At 44.1% G+C, this 21,607-nt stretch overlaps 1 protein-coding gene across 2 annotated transcripts; it reads right to left on the reverse strand.

Moving 5' to 3' along the window:
* Positions 1–6,150: 6,150 nt before the first annotated feature.
* On the reverse strand, positions 6,151–20,832 carry RPL13 (ribosomal protein L13). Of its 2 annotated transcripts, XM_068126531.2 has the most exons (7): positions 20,686–20,807; positions 20,309–20,380; positions 13,305–13,442; positions 13,002–13,143; positions 7,738–7,911; positions 7,450–7,506; positions 6,151–6,366 (listed from the first exon to the last, which is right to left on the reverse strand). In XM_068126531.2, the coding sequence occupies exons 3-7, from the start codon at positions 13,406–13,408 to the stop codon at positions 6,205–6,207; spliced, it is 639 nt and encodes a 212-aa protein (XP_067982632.2). In that variant the 5' UTR covers positions 13,409–13,442; positions 20,309–20,380; positions 20,686–20,807; the 3' UTR covers positions 6,151–6,204. The 2 variants fall into 2 exon arrangements, with proteins under 2 accessions (XP_067982632.2, XP_067982631.2); XM_068126530.2 differs by lacking the exon at positions 20,309–20,380 and having other exon boundaries at positions 20,686–20,832.
* Between the last annotated feature and the right edge of the window lie 775 nt (positions 20,833–21,607).

Genomic DNA, 21,607 nt, shown 5'->3' on the forward strand with positions numbered 1-21,607 from the left:
CTGTCACCTGGAAATACATTGCCACCTCACATGGCAAAGGAGTTGTTGATGGGATTGGGGGTGCAGCCAAGTCTTGAATAAGCGAAAAGGTTAAGAGTAAAGGGACTAATGCTGCGGTTGTTCAATCTGCTGAAGAGTTTGCCCAGGTTGTATGACATCTCTTGCTTCAGGATGAAAGTTGTCTGCTTAAAGAAGGAGATATTAGCAGCTATACAAGAAAAGGATGCCTGGTCAGAAACAAAAGATGTGCTGTGTGTAAAGAAAATTTATGTAGCCAAAGCAGAGGCAGGGCTTGTGAAAATGTGGGCAACAGCTTTGGGTATTCATGATCCCCCAAATAATGTCACATATAATGCAACTCGGGCCAACGCTGGAACACTAGAAAATCACAATGAAGTACATGTACATGTAGGTGACTGGGTGGTGCAGTACAACGACAAATGCTACCCAGAGTGCCAAGAGCAAGAGCAAGAGCACTACACTCTTGATTTTTTTATTTTTTTTTGGATACAAGGTCGAGGATCGTGAAAGAGCAAACATTAATCACACAAAGACAAACTGACACATAAAACATGGGGAGCGGTAGACAAGATGGGGAGAGAGGGGGGGAAGGACACAAACACATTTGAGAGCAGGGACATCGAGAGATCTGTGGGAGGGAGAAGGCTTTGGGGGCAGGGGGAGGCATGGGAAGGGGGCGGGGGTGGGAGAGGTATAAAACATGTGGACACGTCAAGGACTTCCAGGAAAGAAGTTGGAATTTCAAACAAAGTGGATCTGGGGTGAATTAGCGGGGGTAGAAAAGATCAAGGTTTTGGATGGGGGAAGATAAGAGATGGTGGTGAACAGCTGTTTTAAAGACCTGGAGGGAGGAGTGGGATTGAAGGGAGTGTGGGAGTTTGTTCCAGAGGCGGGAGAAAAGAGGAATGAAAGAGTGAAGGTGAGCAAAGAGCCTAGATTTCGGCAGTTTAACCATCAGAGGGTTGCTGGCAGATCTTGTGCACCCAGAAGGAATATTTGGGGGACAAAGCACAGAGAGAGCTGGGGGAGCAAGGCCGGAGAGGAGTCGGTAGAAGACAGAAAGACCACCTACCTGCCTGCGGTGAGTGAGTGAAAGGCCCTCGGAGATAGCTTCATCGCGGGAGATTCCAATGATTCTGACAGCTTTGGTTTCAACAGCGTGAAGCCGAGCTAGGTGTGAGGCAGGAGCACCGGCCCATAGGGGAGAACAGTATTCCATTGAGCTGCGGATGAAAGCCTTGTATGTGGTGAGGAGCTCAGGTATGCCAAGAAAGGACTTCGCACGACGGAGGATGCCCAGTCGGCGACTGGCTTTGGAGGCCAGCTTGGAAATGTGGTTTTCCCAAGAAAGATCATGGCAGATAGTGAGACCCAAAAGCTTGAGTGACAGGACTTCTTGGAGAGGATTGTTGAGAAAGTAGATGGGAAGGTTGTCCAGTCGGTCTTTTCGGAGAGACATAGTAAGAGTGTGATATTTGTCAGGATTGAAAGACTTGTTCCACTTGTTTGATCAGTCTGTGATTTTTTTTCCAGGTCTTCAGAGAGTGAGGAGGCTGCAGACTGCCGATCTGAGGGAAGAGGAATGGAGCGGCAGAAAGTGGAGTCATCAGCAAAGAGATAGAGAGGATTTTCTAGAGAGTCGGAGAGATCATTGATGAAGACCAGAAAAAGCACAGGGCCCAGAACACTGCCTTGGGGAACTCCAGCCTGAACAGGAAGGGGAGATGAGAGAAATCCATTCAGGGCCACACGTTGACTACGACCAGAGAGGAAGTCCGCAAGCCATGCGTGGAGATTTCCATGGATACCATAGGAGGAGAGTTTGGTGAGCAGAGCTGGGTGCCAGACCGTATCGAAGGCATGTGATATGTCAAGGGAGACAGCTCTGATTTCCTGTTTGGCATTGAGGACCTCCATCCATTGTTGAGACAGCAGAAGCAGCATGTCCAGAGTAGAATGATCTGGTCTGAATCCAAATTGATGATCGGAGATCAAGCCATTGGAGAAGAGGAAGGATTTGATATCCGAAGCAATGATGGATTCCATGACTTTGCTGATAATTGGGAGCAGGCTGATTGGTCCGTTGTTGCAAGGCTCTGTTTTTGCACCGTTTTTGTGTAAAGCGGTCATGTTTGCTGATTTCCAAGATGCTGGCAGATGACCTTGAGCAAAAGAGAGGGTGAAGAGAACAGAGAGAGGGTGAGATAGAGCGGCAGAGCAGGATTTTAGGACCCGTGGGCTGATGCCGTCTGGTCCAGTTGCAGAATCAGAGTCGAGGTTTGACAAAAACTTCTCCACCTTATCAGGGGAGGACACAGAGTCCAGGAGCAGTTGGGTTCGACTGGGTAAGGTGGGAACAGAGAGAGATAGGTTTGGGACACAAGATTTTGAGGCAAACACAGAGTTGAGGCATTTGGCTTTGTCAGTGTACCATGGACGGGAGGAAGGGTAAGACAACTGAAGACGAGATAGGATAAATCTGTGCATGAGAGAGAGCAGTTTGCTTTGGAAGAAGTGTTCTGTTGCCAAGTGGTTACCTCATCCTTGCCAAACTTGCTGGTCCGTATCAACGGTTTCGAACGGAGTGCTTAAACCACTTGGCAAGCACCCGACAAGAAGCATGGTAACTGAACACACCCTTGGTGTTCGCATGACCATGCTTGTCCTATAAAGACCTTCCAGCTAATTCCTCAGGTAGGTATGCTCAATAACGAAACGAATGTCGAAAACAGATATTTTAATGCAAAATAATATGCTTAATAGTGCACAACATCCACCACCCCACTTCTTCTTCCTTCCATCTCATACCTCCACCTCCTCCAACCTTATACTTTGCTCTACCCCCCCCCCTCAAACAACACCTCACTGTGCCTCATCCCATCACCATCAAACCTTTTGGCCTCCTCATCCTTCCCTTTCTCCAAGCTCTTCTGCAATCTCTGACACACCAGCAACCGCTCTCACTACCTCCCCCTCACCCCTCATCTTACCCTACCCCTCCCCTGTCCTGTAACCGATGCTCCCCCCCCCCCCCCCCTTCCTTAACGGTATGGACCTCAAACATCTGGGGCTTTCGCTCAAACCTGATTGATCTCTCCATTCAGGTTGCTTCTCACAAACCAGACCTAATCTGCTTGACATAAACTTTCCTCCTTCAAGATGCATCTAATTCCTCAATATCTCTTCCTGGTTACTCCCTGCTCCAGTATGATAGAACTGAGACTCGTCCTGGTGGTGGGGTTGCTATCTTTATCAAAAACTATCTTCCTCACTCACCCTGCACTGCTCTCTCCACATCACACCCAGGAGTACCTCTGGCTACGGCTTCCCTTCGCTCCCACCTTTTGTTCATATGTGTTCTGTACCGTCCTCCAAACAGTGATGACTCCATTTACATCTCGCTGTCTGATAATATGGACCAACTTCTATCTACTCATCCCAACTCTCTCTTCCTCATATGTGGAAGATACCTCATACCTCAGAAACCGATTTCCACTTCGGGCTGTACCCTGCCCATATGTAGTTGTGATTGACATGGTTCTCTTTTTTGAGGCAATGTTTTTTATGGCCGGATGCCCTTCCTGATGCCAAACCTCTTTGTCGCCTCTTACGACACGCAGGGATATGGTGTACCTAATCTAACCAGGGTACACACCGGGATCAAGTCCCGATAACATGCAGTTTTAATTTATAGAAAAACTATAATGGTGCAAAGGTGAGAGCACCCGCTCTGAATCTGATGTGAGGTCGGTGGTTCGAACCCCGGATGTCATACTCAAGGCTTTTAAAATTGAACGTGGTGCTTCCTTGTCCTTGCTTGATGTTCAGCATTTCGAAAAGGATATAGCACAGACACATAACAGGTTGGCAACCATTGCAGTCATGAGCTTGATGGCCTCTTCCTGCGTTTCTTGCAAGGGAACTTATGTCAGGTTATTTCCCCAAAATAATCCCATAGCAGAGTGGGGTAATGGAGTATCCATCAAATTTACACTCCATATAAAGCATACTTAATTGATCTGTGACGAAATGATAAGTTGTTTTATTGTGTTATGTTGGCTCTTTTTAAATATTTATATGTGGAAACATTGGGTTAGTCAGGTGGCCTAAAGGTACACACTCATCTCTAAGCTGTCTAGATTGGGTACAAATCCCAGCCCAGCTATATACTGCCACGCAGGTGTTTCACAGGCAGGACGATTCATCAATGTGTGCCATTCCTCAGATGGACGTTAAAATGATGTCCAGCTTTCGTTGGTGGTGTCTTTGGTGAAGAGTAGGTGGGCTATCACCAGTACCCTGAACAAATTACAATTTCTGCTGGGAAGGTACCAACGAACCCCTCAGTATGATGCTCGTCAAGAAACTGTTTCGCAGTACTGAATCTATCTTTGGTGAGAACACCAGAACACGAATATGGAAACATTTTTTTCTTTACAGGCAGGAGCTCATTAAAGAGAAAGGCTGGTGTGAGAGTTGGACAAACATCAAGGAAATGAGGGAGATGGGGAAGAAACACAAACTCGCAAGTAAGATGGTCGAGTTTGGAAAGGTTAATGGGGGTAATAAAGATCATGGGACAGAATTGGGTTTGACGAAAGATTGGCATGCTGCATGCTTGATGTCCTGTAGGGAAGAGACAGAAGTCTCTGGGAGGTGGTTCCACAGAAGCGAGGAGTATGGGTTGAGGTGCAGAGTCAGCCTGGATCTTGGAGGTTTAATAAGGAGGCAGTTATTAGAAGATCATATTGGTGTTGAATTCACTCAATATACCATCAGTCATCTATCTGCCTTACAGCAGGTCCAAACTACAACGGTAGTCTGACTGACGTCGACCAATATGCCTCCACCCACATTATTACATCATTATACATACTTGCACCAAGTTTGATTAAAATCCCATCAGCTGTTCTCATTTACCCGACACGACTTTTGATGCCAAAATCGAATCAGTTCATCTTTACATAATCATATATACTTGTACCAAGTTTGGCCAAAATCCCATCACTGGTTCACAAGTTGGCACAGCAACATATAGTCAGGTTCACGATGTTTTTTCGTTCAAAATCATGGTAGATTAGCAAACCTATACATTTTTGGAAACGTTATTACATGGAAAATCTGAAAATCAATGTTTACATTTGCCAATTCCGACCAATTCGATTCGACCAATTCGACCAATCGCTTCGATCGACCAATTCGATTCATCAAATTCGATTTGATCGACCATTCGACCAACTCGATTTGCCAATCAATTTGACCGACCTTTGCTTGTGTGGAACGGACTGTGAAAACGATGCGGACTATATTGTCGGATACGACACACAGGACAGTGATGACGAACTCTAAATGGCATATTCTGTAATCGTGTATGTTTGATGCCATTGACTGCCTGTGTATATTTTGTCATTGACTGCCTGTGTAGATGTGAAGTTATACTGACTGCATGTGTATATATGATTTTGCTGACTGCCTGTGTATGTTTGGTGATATGAATTATTGACACATTTTGATGTTATTAACTGCCTGTACAAAATGATAACATGTATTTGATTATGCAACTTATCGCGAATATAAAGACAGTATTTTGCAATTCAAAACCTTTAATTCGTGTCTTACCATTCCCCATAGCACTAATTTGATACTTTCATTGGATTCCTTGTCCCTGAAAATATAGGTTTAGTATATTTTAAAAAGTTTTTAGGGTAATTAGAGGCAGAAATAGAACAAAATATGTATTTTACAGTGGCCATTTTGAAAATCCAAAATGCCCACCATACAGGTATCTCTCCAAATGTAAACATTGATTTTTAGTTTCCTTATGCTATAACCTTTCCAAAAATGTATAGGTTTGCTAATCTACCATGATTTTGAACGAAATATAATTTATTGACAGAGTGAACCTGACTAATAAATGTTGCCCAACAGGACATCTGACTTTTGATCTCTTCACCCCATAATCTAATCAGTTAATTTGTGCATCATTATACATGATTGGACCAAACAAAGTTTGACTTGGATCCCCTCGGCCATTCCAACGTTATCGTGGTAAAGAAAACCTGTCACGGACAAACAAAAAAGAATAAATAAATTTTTAAAAAGAATAATAAAAACAAGAACGAGACGAACCAAGATTCCAAATTTTAATAGCATTTTGTTGACACAAAGTGCACAGGTTTCTACTCAGCTCTTCTTCTTCATTGCGGTATCTTCAGCTGCCTCCTGTTCGCGCTTGGCACGGATGCCAAGCAAACGCACGTCAGCTCGAGCCTGTCGCAGGGTCATAAACGCCTTGAACTTCTTTTCTGCAGGCTTGACCTTGCGAGGCCTTTCCTCTTTCTGAACCTGCAGAAGAACCGCACAACAATAACAACGTTAAAAGTCAACCGATAATTTCATTCGGGCATCATGTGCATATGGGTACTTGTCAACAGTCAAGTACTTTACCACACATGTGTCAAGTATGCCATATGTCAGGGCAAGAACCACAATCTCTTATCTTCCCCCAACCAAACCCTTGATCTTTTCTTCCCCCGCTAATTTCACCCCAGATCCACTTTTTTGAAATACCAACTTCTTTCCTGGAAGTCCTTGCAGTGTCCTTGTTTTATACTTCTCCCACGCCTCCTCCCTCCCACACATCTCCCTGCTCTCAAATGTTGTGTTTGTGTGTTTCCCCTTCTCTCCCCATCTTGTCCACCGCTCCCCTTATTATATACTTTGTGTCTGTTTGATTTTTTTTGTGTGATAAATGTTAGCTCTTTCACGAGCCTTGATCCTGTATACAAAAAAAAAAAAAAAGGCCTACCCAGGGAAAAGATACAAATGGAAGAAGCACTGATAAAACAGCAACACAACACTCCCAAAGGGGCAGATGTCCACATATTCAGCGGACAAAGCATCGATACCAAAACAAAAACCCAAGTAGAACAAGAGTGGCACAGAAAAAAAAAAACCCCAAAAACATTTGTTGAATCAAAGTTGATGTGGCAGACCTAGAAGCTGGCAGGTGAGATTGTGATCACAATTTAAACCCCGTCTACTATTTTATCCATCGGATTCGAAGGCGGAGAGGAAGACAGTTGAAAAAAATAACTTATAGCAAATTCTATACAATAAATATAGTTGGCCTCTTTAGGAAATGCAACAAGTCGACAACTGCCTTTGGGCCGTCAGACATGATGGGTTCTGGTGTCTCATCAACGCAGATTTACAGAGATTCCGGAGAATTTGTCATCACTCGGCACCGGCAGTAAAATCCCACCGGACACAGTCCAAATGAGAATTTTCTCACAATGGTTAAGTTGTATCAGGGCACATTATTATAAACAATGTAAACGACAAAAATTAAACACCAAAACAGACTTTGCTTGCCGACTCGGAGGTACAATCACGAGTGCAATAACAGGTAATGCGCGCAGTACATACCAAGTCAATTTTGTAGAGGGGTCCTTTCAGCTGTGAAGCAATTTTCTGTTCCTCCACCTGGAAGAGGATGAAGAATTGCAAAAAATATATACAGAGCACACAGTAAGCAGTTAAACACAATAAAAGACAACACAGTGTATTAATAACAGTTATTTATGTGGCGACTTGAAACAGGGAGATATCTCAATGCACTTTACAAGATAATATCAAGTCAAAAACAAATTAAGAGTGTCGCGTGCAGAGGAACAAATGGTGCATGCTGATGGAACACGACGAATGAGCACTTACCGAGCTGTCCGTTTTCGCCGGCTTGGAGGCCTTTCTTGGAAACAGGATGAGGCTTGACCTGTAGAGTTTAAGACGCTGCACGTTCTCCTGCAAGGCCTCGGACGAGCGGTTACGTCTGCGATAATCCACCGCAATGCCGACTGTCGGCGCAAAACGGCGGTGTATCCCCGCAGCCTGCATCACAAGACACCACATTGACTCCACCAGAATGTAGCGTCCATTACGACCTCCAGGCTCCCTCTCCCCATTGGTTTTTTTTGTGAATATTAGATTGTTCTTCACGGTTCTGTTTAATATGTTTAAACTTTCCCCTGCAGTGTTTTATTCAGTGGTGTATTACAACATGCTGTTTTTCTTCCCATTTAAAAGGCTCTTTTCAATTTCCTCTCCAACTCATTCTACTTCAAAAAAATATTCAATCTCTTATAATTCTTTCTCACTACATGCTCTAAATACACATTCATTCCACCCCTCCTCTATCATTCTTAAACGGATCGCTAACTTGAAAATCAAAATAAACCCAATTTGTTATAAATGTTCATCTTTCATTAATCATCCACATTCTAAACACCCCCTTGCCCCTCCCCTCCTAAACTCCCCCCTAAACCCTCCCCTTCAAAACTCCCCCCAACCCCTTCCCTTCAAATCTCTCCCCCCCACCATCCCTCTCTAATTCTCCCCCCTCCCACCCCCTTCTCAAAGCTGCCTCCTCCCGACTTCATCTCCCTTCTATCTCATACCTCCACCGCCCCCAACCCTCTACTTGCCTCTGCCACCCCTCCAAGAACCCCTCACTGTGCCTCATCCCATCACCATCAAACCTTTCGTCCTCATCCTTCCCTTTCTGGTAACTTCTGTAATCTCTGACACGCCATTAACTGCTCTCCCTACCTCCCCCGCCCATCCTTCATCTGCCCCTACCCCACCCCCCCCCCCCCCTCTCCTGCACCCGATGCTCCCCCCTCTCTCCTCATTAACGATATGGACCTCAAACATCCAGGGCCTTTGCTCAAACATGATTGATCTCTCCATTCAGGATGCTTCTGACAATCCAGACTTGATCTGCTCAACAGAAACTTTCCTCCTTCAAGATGTCTCTGATTCCTTAATATCTCTTCCTGGTTACTCCCTCCTCCGGTATGATAGACCTGAGCCTTGTCCTGGTGGTGGGGTTGCTATCTTTATCAAAAACTCTTCCTCACTCTCCTTGCACGGTCCTCTCCCAGGAGTACCTCTGACTACGGCTTCCTCTCTGCTCCCACCTTTTGTTCATATGTGTTCTGTACCGTCCTCCAAACAGTGATGACTCCATTTACATGTCGCTGTCTGACAACATGGACCAACTTCTATCAACTCATCCCAACTCTCTCTTCCTCATATGTGGCGACTACAACTGTCATCATGCCAGCTGGCTGGGTGTGGGTTCCTCTCTCACCAGCCATGGCACCTCAGCAAAGGACTTCTGTGACTCATTGGGACCGACACAATCTGTCAATTTCCCGACCGGGATCTCAGTCAAGGGAGTATATTCTCTTCCAGACTTGGTTATGACAAACTTCCCTGCAAATGTCTGCTGCTCTTCTTCTGCTCCAATCGGTTCTTCTGATCATGTGCTTTTTAAAGTGGACATCTCTCTGGCCATTCTCAGAGAGCCTCCTCAGCGTCGACGAGTCTGGCATTTCACTCAGGCCGACTGGCACGGGCTGCAAGCAGCCATCAATCATCTGGACTGGTCGCCCATCTCTACTGCCTCTGACATCAATTCTTCCTGGGAATTCTTCCAAAGCAAACTGCTCTCTCTCATGCACAGATTTATCCCATCTCGTCTTCAGTTGTCTTACCCTTCCTCCCGTCCATGGTACACTGAATCTTGTGGTGAGACAGTTGCTCTGAAACAACTTGCCTTTGCCTCTTGGAAGGCAAATCCAACTGAAGGTAATCTGTTTCTTCCACCAAGTTCGGAACAAGTGTGTGTCTACCCTCAGGGGTGCCAGGAAGCACCATCTCTCCACACTCAAGCATGAACTCTCAAACCTGTCTCCTTCCTTCAAATCCTGGTGGCGTCTGGTCAAATCCGTTTCTGGTGTTTGTTCCCCCTCCATCCCCTCACTCACCTCACTCACCTCAAATGGCTACACAGTTGACACCGCACGTGACAAAGTCGAATGCCTAAACTCTGTGTTTGCCTCAAAATCTTGTGTCCCAAACCCATCTCTCTCTGTTCCCATCGTACCCAGTCGAACCCAACTGCTCCTGGACTCTGTCCTTCTCTCCTGACAAGGTGGAGAAGTTTTTGTCAAACCTCGACTCTGATTCTGCAACTGGACCAGACGGCATCAGCCCACAGGTCCTAAAATCCTGCTCTGCCACTCTATCTCACCCTCTCTCTGTTGTTTTCACCCTCTCTTTTGCTCAAGGTCATCTGCCAGCATCTTGGAAATCAGCAAACATTACCGCTTCACACAAAAAAGGTGCAAAAACAGATCCTTGCAACAACAGACCAATCAGCCTGCTCCCAATTAATCAGCAAAGTCATGGAATTCCATCATTGCTTTGGATATCAAATCCTTCCTCTTCTCAAATGGCATGATATCCGATCATCAATTTGAATTCAGACCAGGTCATTCTACTCTGGACATGTCGCTTCTGCTGTCTCAAAAATGGATGGAGGTCCTCAATGCCAAACAGGAAATCAGAGCTGTCTCCCTCGACATATCACGTGCCTTCGATACGGTCTGGCACCCATCTCTGCTCACCAAACTCTCCTCCTATGGTATCCATGGAAATCTCCACGCTTGGCTTGCAGACTTCCTCTCGAGTCGAAGTCAACGTGTGGCCCTGAATGGATTTCTCTCATCACCCCTTCCTATTCTGGCTGGAGTTCCCCAAGGTAGTGTTCTGGGCCCTGTGCTTTTTCTGGTCTTCATCAAAGATCTCTCCGACTCTCTGGAAAATCCTCGCTATCTCTTTGCTGATGACTCCACTCTCTGCCGCTCCATTCGTCATCCCTCAGATCGGCAGCCTGCAGCCTCCTCACTCTCTGCAGACCTGGACAAAATCAGACTGGTCAAACAAGAGGATCATGTCTTTCAATCCTGACAAATCTCACACTCTTACTATGTCTCTCCGAAAAGACAGACTGGAAAACCCTCCCATCTACTTTCTCAACAATCCTCTCCAAGAAGTTCTGTCGCTCAAGCTTTTGGGGCTCACTATCTGCCATGATCTTTCTTGGGAAAACCACATTTCCAAGGTGGCCTCCAAAGCCAGTCGCCGACTGGGCATCCTCCCTCTTGCGAAGTCCTTCCTTGGCACACCTGAGCTCCTCACCACATACAAGGCTTTCATCCGCAGCTCAATGGAATACTGCTCTCCCCTCTGGGCTGGTACTCCTGCCTCACACCTCGCTCGTCTTCACGCTGTTGAAGCCAAAGCTTTCAGAATCATTGGAATCTCCTGCGATGAAGCTAACTCCGAGGGCCTTTCACTCACTCACCGCAGGCAGGTTGGTTGTCTTTCTGTCTTCTACAGACTCCACTCCGGCCTTGCTCCCCCATCTCTCTCTGTGCTCTGTCCCGCAAATATTCCTACAGGTCGCACAAGATCTGCCAGCAACCCTCTTATGGTTAAACTGCCAAAATCTAGGCTCTCTGCTCACCTTCACTCTTTCATTCCCCTTTTCTCCCACCTCTGGAACAAACTCCCCCACTCCCTTCAATCCCAGTCCTCCCTCCAGGTCTTTAAAACAGCTGTTCACCACCATCTCTTATCTTCCCCCATCCAAAACATTGATCTTTTCTACCCCCGTTAATTCACCCCAGATACACTTTTTTGAAATTCCAACTTCTTTCCTGGAAGTCCTTGCAGTGGCCATATGTTTTATACCTCTGCCACCTCCCCCCATGCCCTCTCCCTCCCACAGTTCTCTCGATGTCTCTACTCTCAAATGTTGTGTTTGTGTCCTACCCCCTCTCTCCCCATGTTGTGAACCGCTCCCCTTATTATTTTTTTTATGTGCCGGTTTGACTTTTTGTGTGATTAATGTTGGCTCTTTGATGAGCCTCGATCTTGCATACAAAATTTTTTTAAAAAAATTAAAAAGCTTGTTGCAAACGAGCACATTTCAAGCATTCCATTTTCAATCAGAAAATCAATTTTGCTGGAATTGAAAATCGATTCCATTTCTCAATAATTATTTTAAAAAAAATAGGGGAAAGAAAGGAAAGGAGGAGGACAAAATACTTGATGAAAGCAATTTTGTTTTGAGGGTCGCCAAGTGCGTTCAAAATTTTATTGGAATTGGGTCTTCGTCAACCTAGATTGGAGCATGGTATATTGTTCATTATAAGCTTACATGCATGCCCATTCTGTGTCATTTGTTTTCTCAACCTGTTATTGCTTATTGATTCATCGTATAATCCAGAAGGCACATCTTACAATTGGGGAACGTCCAACAATGAAAAGGATTAAGAGATAGAAAGGAGAGTGGAGTGCGGAAAGGAAAGCAAATGCATTTACATCGGAAGAAGAGGTGGAAGTGTAAAGCCCAGTTGTTCAACCTGCTTTCACTTGTCTTCGATTTTAAGAACAAAAACAAACAGGACAACCTTTTGAAAATACATACATTTCAGCTAGTACTTAGAGCACAAAGTGACATGCGAATGGACGGGGGCATGCACGCACGCACGCACACAGTTTGGGGAAGTGCTGTCACTTCTTACGAGCAACTTTTCTTCCCTCACTCAGTGGGGCATTTCCTCAGGAGGAATTTCCTCCTCCCTATGCATTCCAACCAAAATGGATTGTCTGTAGTCTATCCTTTCAAACTCTGAACGCCAAGCAAAGAATCAGCACGTACCATTTTAAAGTCTTTGGTATGACTTGAACCGGTCCAAACCGGATGGGTGTTTTTTAGGAGAACCATCTCCTTACTGGATAGCATTTGGCTCCATTCGAGATCTCATCCGCCCTTCGTCAGGTGTTGTTTTTAGTCCTCGCAGTGTGTCAGTCACCCTCCCCAATAGTAAAGTCAGTGAGGGGTGTCAGTTTAGCCGCCGACAACCCGATCATGCGGCAAGTAGCACTGGGTTACATGTTACCAGTGACGGTCCAAAAATATCCAAAAGACAGACAATCTATAGAAACCATGTTTTCATTTGTTGCCGCAAGGCAGTGGATTTGACGTATTATTTTGCTTCGATCACGATCTGTAGATTATACTAGATTGACCACAACAGACAAGGTGACTCCCTCTGTATCCTCACCTTCAATTCTGCCAGTGTAAAGCCACGGCCAGCACGGACCTTCTTATGGTAGCGCACAGTTGGACAGCGTACGACAGGCCGCAGCGGACCAGCCACAGGTCGTGGTGCTATGCGACGTGCCTTTGCCACCCTTTTGTTGTGCCTGTGCACGGTGAGAAAGACGACATTAATATAGCGTAAGCAGCAGGAATGGTGTGATTGTACAAATACCCGGGGATGGAGTAGATTAAAGAATGTTTGTTGCAATCACACGAGCAATATTTTGCACGAGGGGGAAGGGTTGAATCGAACTCTGCAACTGACCTGCGCTGCTTACGAGCAGGTTGATTGAACCAAGTTCGTACCCGGCGTTGCCAATCCTTGTGAAAATGGCCATTTGGTATTACGTTGTTACGTTTTGGTGCCATTGTTGATCAGAATCAGCCACACCTCAGAGCACAGCTGCAAAAAGGAATAACATCACATTCCAAAATTTTAACCACACAATCCTGTTCAAATTGGACGGGAGCTAAAGTGCTGGTGATAAGTTAAAATTCCAAAATAAACAATAGTTAATAATATCAACACCAGTGAAGTGCTCTTACTCTGTCCCTCACCAACAATCTGTAATCAAACCCATAGTTTACTTCTCTGGCCCAGCCCCTAGAAGATGTGCAGTCACTGGAGCTCTTGAGCTTCATAATGTTACCTCTTTATTGTACCATGATCTACAATCTGCTCTCAAAGGCTACCTGATGCCATTTTTGATTCAAAATACAGGTATTGAGACTCGAGGAAGAACAGAAAGAAAGGGGGCAATGGATGGACAAATAAAATGAGGCAAAAGGAAAACAGTGGAACAAACGATGCACCCCAGGACAAGAAGAACTGCAGAATGAGTGGGAGCAAAATTTCAGGTGTAATAAAGTTCAGTTGTTAGATACCACGAGATGATGGTGGGCAGCAAATGTTCAATTAAAGGCATGGTTTTCATTATCAAATCATTGCAGACAGAAGCTGAATTGTGAGAAAAAATATATATATATAAAAATAAAAAATATAAAATGAAAATCAAGATAATGGGGAAAAATTTGCAATGATTAATAATATCTACAAATAAATAAAATGAATTGAAAGAAACAACTTTTTAAAATTTAAATTACAAATACATATGAAGGCATGTATAACATAAAAAAAATAAGGATCGATACAATAATGAGGTTACAATATCACAATAATAGGTTACAATGATAATAATAATTATAAATGAAAATATAATAAGATGCAAGTTATGTCATGCCAGATTCACCCCCAAATTTTCAGATTGATTGTTTGTATGGTAATAACAGACACTGCAGTCATATAAATACAACCATGTGTTTTACTGATGCTTCGGTGATGGTATTGGTATTCGAACATATTTAATATTGAATCTTTCCAGGATACCAGATAATTAAGGCTGATTGGCAATAACCTCCATTTATGACACCTATTTTGTACTTGTGATCAACTTTGAATTTGCATTCAGCTCCATATTGGCCATATCTTCCTACCTACAGGGTTGCTTTCATATACTCTTTTAATGCAATACGTGACTCGTATTAACCGCTGTAGACGCCTCCCATCAGTAAAACGCAAAGATTCTACATCATTATAATTTACCATAATCGCCATTTATGTTGAATATGTCCATTCTCGACAAATATAAAAGTAGCTAAAACACATTTTTCAAGAGTCACCAACAAAATTTGGGTATAGTCACAAATAGCCTTATCAATCCTATTATATTGTGAACAGCAGGCAGCCCAGCATAGAAAATGACCCAGGAGATGACACTTGTTCATATGATGCCTTATTTGTATGTATCAGTACAGTTGTATGTTGCGGATATGAGGACTGTATATATTTTTTGATTGTGTGAATTATTATTATTGTTTATTCTGCGCCTCCTGCCTCCGGAGCTGTGTAAAGGTCAAAGGGCATCCCATAAAGCATCCACACCACAGCCAATCATAGAATACCCCTGTTCAATAGTTATATCTTATTATGTGTTTTAGGGTAAGGCTGTGTCTCCCATTAATTGAAATACTCCATTGCAGCAGTGAAAAGAGATAGATTCCCTTCATTCCCACTCCCAACACTTCCATTCCCCCCTTTTCGTCAATTGAAATTCGCATTGCCAACTGCATGTTGGGCGGTTTTCCCTTCATCCGCCATTGACCACGAGGCAGGGTTGGGGAAGAAAGGCAGGTCCCCACCTCGTCATAGAGGGGAGGAGTGAGTCAGCCCCACTCAACCAACCACGAACAAGGGGTTGGACTTGGAGAGGGTGTGGAGAGAAACATCGAGGAGGTTCGCGAAGGTTGAGGGGCGGGGCCTATATAACCCGCAGGCAGGGCGTGTCCAAGGCAGATGAGCTTTTACAGGCAGACGAGAGGGAGCCCAAGCCGTTGAGACGAGAGGAGGTCCAAGGCAGATGAGCTGAGAAGAGAGAGGGTCCAAGAAAGAGCTGAGTTGTGAGGTCCAACAAGCAGAGATCATTCAAGGAAGCACCAAGCCTGCTATTCGTCACCTTGCTCGCGAGCGGCAGCGTCTACAGCAGCAGCAGCAACAACGCTCGCCAACCGCTTAGGGACCTGGACGGCAGTTCGGAGCAGGGCCGCGAAGGAACGGCGGCTGCCCAACGTGCGGATCGTGCTGCCGGACCCAGTGGACTTTCCTCTCCTTCCAGCCAATTCCTGTCATCATTCCCCGTGTGAGTCGTCTTCGTTTGTTCTGTCCTGGGTAGGTAATTAAGTCTGTATAAGCTAAAGATTGCACTGTGTCACCTGCGTCTTATGTGTTGTAAATAAACGTGACTGCTTTCATTTTGCTTCCTACTTATATGTGTAAATAATAAATCCAATTACTCTTCTGTACGTCTTCTCGTCTTATTCCCTTTCCTCTTTGCATTCGGTCGTTTTAGAGTTTTCCAGATTGGGCAGCTGCGGTGCGATACGGCCAAAGTTTGGGTGGAATCGGGTTCTAGTCGGGGAATAACTGTTCGGTCGCGGTCATACCAACCGCTCGGTCAAAATAACATCTTGTCCGCGACCCGCAACAATATTGTGAACAGCAGGCAGCCCAGCATAGAAAATGACCCAGGAGATGACACTTGTTCATATGATGCCTTATTTGTATGTATCAGTACAGTTTTACACCTTTACAAGACAAAACTGTACAAAGCTGAAATATGATGTGATGCAAAATAGTGATATTGCAGATAAGGGGGGGGGGGGGGGGGGGAAACCCCCCACTTCAAGAGCAAATTGTGGGAAATCGTCCAAGTACAACTTTTGTTTCCGGTCCCTCGAGCAAGGAAGCAACTTCGACCTCTGCACTGCAGCAAAGTTAAAGTATTTTTCCATTCGTGTCCTCCCAGTGTGCACCCCGGTTTAGAATAGGTACACCGTATCCCTGCGCATCGTAAGAGGCGACTAAGGGTTGGCGCCAGGAAGGGCATCCGGCCATAAAAACATTGCCTCAAACAGGGAACCATGATTGTCATGGGGCCCGCAAGGCTAACCCCCGCTCTAGCAGGGAAAATGGCCTTAAAACGATCATTCATTCATTCTACCTGATATGCACCGACCCACTCCCCCTACCCCTTTCAATCTCCACTGCTCTAGTTTACGCAACACACACACCTACCCACTCCCACAACCACCTCTCAATCTCTACTACTCTAGTTTACCCGATATACAACGAACACCCCCCCACCCCCTTTCAATTTCTACTGCTCTAGTTTGTTTACCCAACACACAACTACCCACTCCCCTACCCCCTTTCAATTTCTCCTATAGTTTACCCAATATACACGTACCCACTCCCCCTACCCCATTTCAATTTCTACTACTCTAGTTTACCCGATATACAACTACCCACTCCCGCAACCCTTTCAATTTCTACTACTCTAGTTTACCCAATATACAACTACCCACTCCCCCTACCCCCTTTCAACTTCTACTACTTTAGTTTACCCGATATACAACTACCCACTCCCGCAACCCTTTCAATTTCTACTACTCTAGTTTACCCAATATACAACTACCCACTCCCCCTACACCCTTTCAATTTCTACTACTTTAGTTTACCCGATACACAACTACCCATTCCCCTACCCCCTTTCAATTTCTACTACTCTAGTTTACCCGATATACAACTACCCATTCCCCTACACCATTTCAATTTCTACTACTTTAGTTTACCCGATATACAACTACCCATTCCCCTACACCCTTTCAATTTCTACTAGTTTACCCGATATACAACTACCCATTCCCCTACACCCTTTCAATTTCTACTAGTTTACTCGATATACAACTACCCATTCCCCTACACCCTTTCAATTTCTACGACTAGTTTACCCGATATACAACTACCCATTCCCCCACACCATTTAAATTTCTACTACTTTAGTTTACCCGATATACAACTACCCACTCCCCTACACCCTTTCAATTACTACTACTTTAGTTTACCCGATATACAACTACCCATTCCCTTACCCCCTTTCAATTTCTACTACTTTAGTTTACCCGATATACAACTACCCACTCCCCTACACCATTTCAATTTCTACTACTTTAGTTTACCCGATATACAACTACCCATTCCCCCACACCATTTAAATTTCTACTACTTTAGTTTACCCGATATACAACTACCCACTCCCCTACACCCTTTCAATTACTACTACTTTAGTTTACCCGATATACAACTACCCATTCCCTTACCCCCTTTCAATTTCTACTACTTTAGTTTACCCGATATACAACTACCCACTCCCCTACACCATTTCAATTTCTACTACTTTAGTTTACCCGATATACAACTACCCACTCCCCTACACCATTTCAATTTCTACTACTTTAGTTTACCCGATATACAACTACCCACTCCCCTACACCATTTCAATTTCTACTACTCTAGTTTACCCGATATACAACTACCCACTCCCTTACCCCCTTTCAATTTCTACTACTCTAGTTTACCCGATATACAACTACCCACTCCCCTACACCCTTTCAATTTCTATTACTCTAGTTTACCCGATATACAACTACCCATTCCCTTACCCCCTTTCAATTTCTACTACTTTAGTTTACCCGATATACAACTACCCACTCCCCGACACCATTTCAATTTCTACTACTTTAGTTTACCCGATATACAACTACCCATTCCCTTACCCCCTTTCAATTTCTACTACTTTAGTTTACCCGATATACAACTACCCACTCCCCTACACCCTTTCAATTTCTACTACTCTAGTTTACCCGATATACAACTACCCACTCCCCTACACCCTTTCAATTTCTACTACTTTAGTTTACCCGATATACAACTACCCACTCCCCTACACCCTTTCAATTTCTACTACTCTAGTTTACCCGATATACAACTACCCATTCCCTTACCCCCTTTCAATTTCTACTACTTTAGTTTACCCGATATACAACTACCCATTCCCCGACACCATTTCAATTTCTACTACTTTAGTTTACCCGATATACAACTACCCATTCCCCCACACCATTTCAATTTCTACTACTTTAGTTTACCCGATATACAACTACCCATTCCCCCACACCATTTAAATTTCTACTACTTTAGTTTACCCGATATACAACTACCCACTCCCCTACACCCTTTCAATTACTACTACTTTAGTTTACCCGATATACAACTACCCATTCCCTTACCCCCTTTCAATTTCTACTACTTTAGTTTACCCGATATACAACTACCCACTCCCCTACACCATTTCAATTTCTACTACTTTAGTTTACCCGATATACAACTACCCACTCCCCTACACCATTTCAATTTCTACTACTCTAGTTTACCCGATATACAACTACCCATTCCCCTACACCCTTTCAATTTCTACTACTCTAGTTTACCCGATATACAACTACCCACTCCCCTACACCATTTCAATTTCTACAACTCTAGTTTACCCGATATACAACTACCCACTCCCCTACACCATTTCAATTTCTACTACTTTAGTTTACCCGATATACAACTACCCATTCCCCTACACCCTTTCAATTTCTACTACTCTAGTTTACCCGATATACAACTACCCATTCCCCTACACCATTTCAATTTCTACTACTTTAGTTTACCCGATATACAACTACCCATTCCCCTACACCATTTCAATTTCTACTACTTTAGTTTACCCGATATACAACTACCCACTCCCCTACCCCCTTTCAATTTCTACTACTTTAGTTTACCCGATATACAACTACCCACTCCCCTACACCATTTCAATTTCTACTACTTTAGTTTACCCGATATACAACTACCCATTCCCCTACACCATTTCAATTTCTACTACTCTAGTTTACCCGATATACAACTACCCACTCCCCTACACCATTTCAATTTCTACTACTTTAGTTTACCCGATATACAACTACCCACTCCCCTACACCATTTCAATTTCTACTACTTTAGTTTACGCGATATACAACTACCCATTCCCCTACACCCTTTCAATTTCTACTACTCTAGTTTACCCGATATACAACTACCCACTCCTCTACACCATTTCAATTTCTACTACTTTAGTTTACCCGATATACAACTACCCATTCCCCTACACCATTTCAATTTCTACTAGTACTACTCTAGTTTACCCGATATACAACTACCCACTCCCCTACACACTTTCAATTTCTACTACTCTAGTTTACCCGATATACAACTACCCATCCCTCTACACCCTTTCAATTTCTACTACTCTAGTTTACCCGATATACAACTACCCACTCCCCTACACACTTTCAATTTCTACTACTCTAGTTTACCCGATATACAACTACCCATTCCCCTACACCATTTCAATTTCTACTACTCTAGTTTACCCGATATACAACTACCCACTCCCCTACACACTTTCAATTTCTACTACTCTAGTTTACCCGATATACAAATACCCATTCCCCTACACCCTTTCAATTTCTACTACTCTAGTTTACCCGATATACAACTACCCACTCCTCTACACCATTTCAATTTCTACGACTCTAGTTTACCCGATATACAAATACCCATTCCCCTACACCCTTTCAATTTCTACGACTCTAGTTTACCCGATATACAAATACCCATTCCCCTACACCCTTTCAATTTCTACTACTCTAGTTTACCCGATATACAACTACCCACTCCCCTACCTAACAAGGGCGAGGCCCCTTTCAATCACCACTACAGTAGTTTCCCCGCGCTACCCATACCGCCACCCCATCCCCACTTCCTTGCTGCACACTTACTTGTTCCCCTTTGATCCGCTCTCAGTCTCACGCTGTGAATCTGCTGCTCTCTCTCCATCGTTTAGCCAATCACTTTCAGAATGATCAATACAAAGCACGAAAGGCAGAGCACACCACTTTAATGTATGATCTCTGAAACAGAACTCCAAAACTACAATTCACACGACCAGACCAGGACACCACAAATCTGCGATTCAAAAGTACCTGGGAAAACACTCCATAAGCCAAGGCCACGTTTCACGGAATCAAGAAACTACGACTCGCATGGTTATTGGTTACGCTCAGGAAATGAAGCAAACAATCAACTCGTGGATTTTACAAACCGATCAAATATCACGATCAAATAAAGCACGACCATCGTAATATTAACAACACACCTGTAAAGATCGTATTCAACAGCTCAGCGGACCAGATGGTTGCAGATTGCTCAGAAACTCATAGAAAACAATGGCGAGACGAGCCCCGCAAAAGCGGAAAAAGGGCACGCGAAAGGCCTTCTGGGAGTTTTATATCCTTTGCTCTTCTTCAGGCGAAATTCGACAATGGCATAAAGCACACCGAACACTAAAACGAAATATAATTGATAAACATTTACTGAGCAGATGTAGTGTGACTATTTATGGAGGAATTAATATGTACAAAAACGATTATTCGAGGTAATGTCACGCAATTGTTGTCAACTATGCCAACATGGCCGGCAGAGCGTGTACAATCACCATTAAACGAGTACTGAAGCAGTGAAGCTCAAAAAACGCTTTTAGACAAAAATACGGGAAAATAAAGGGATGTACAGGGGCAGGGGTGTGTTCTGTTAGTAAATGTTTGCTTATCTCTTGCCAAGTGGCTCGCCTTGTTCAAAACACTCAAGCAAGTACTCCATTCGAAACGGTTGACACGTCGACATTGTTTGTTGCCTTCATTAATGACCTACCATCGGCAGTGCAGACAAGGGTACAAATATTCGCTGACGACATGAAGATCTATGTCGAGGGACCCGTATATGACGCTGCAGATAAAGAAGCTCTCCAATCAGCTTGAGCTTCCACAACACATGTCACATGGCAACTCCCTTTCAATGAGTCCAAATGAAGACTCTCCATATACAGGGTGTCATAAGTCCCAAGACACGATTTTAGATGCTTATACAGGATTTGTTTTTACCAACTACCACGGTGAGGCATATGCTCCAGGAGTAATATCATATTCCAGTAATAACAGTAAAACATAACAAGAGTAATAATATATTACAGTATGACAACACTTACAATACCTCTGAAGAGCAGGGCCCTTGCTTGAGAC

The sequence above is a fragment of the Myxine glutinosa genome, chromosome 10 (assembly GCF_964187855.1).
Source record: "Myxine glutinosa chromosome 10, kmMyxGlut1.1, whole genome shotgun sequence".
Lineage (NCBI taxonomy): Eukaryota > Metazoa > Chordata > Myxini > Myxiniformes > Myxinidae > Myxine > Myxine glutinosa.

What these genes read in the sequence shown, in the direction of transcription:
- RPL13 (XM_068126530.2), bottom strand. Translation starts at nt 13,408, where the DNA reads ATGGCACCAAAACGTAACAACGTAATACCAAATGGCCATTTTCACAAG. An exon ending in TTACACTGGCAGAATTGAAG is followed by an intron (nt 7,912 to 13,001) that starts GTGAGGATACAG and finishes CTTGTGATGCAG; the next exon opens with GCTGCGGGGATACACCGCCG. An exon ending in CGGCGAAAACGGACAGCTCG is followed by an intron (nt 7,507 to 7,737) that starts GTAAGTGCTCAT and finishes ATCCTCTTCCAG; the next exon opens with GTGGAGGAACAGAAAATTGC.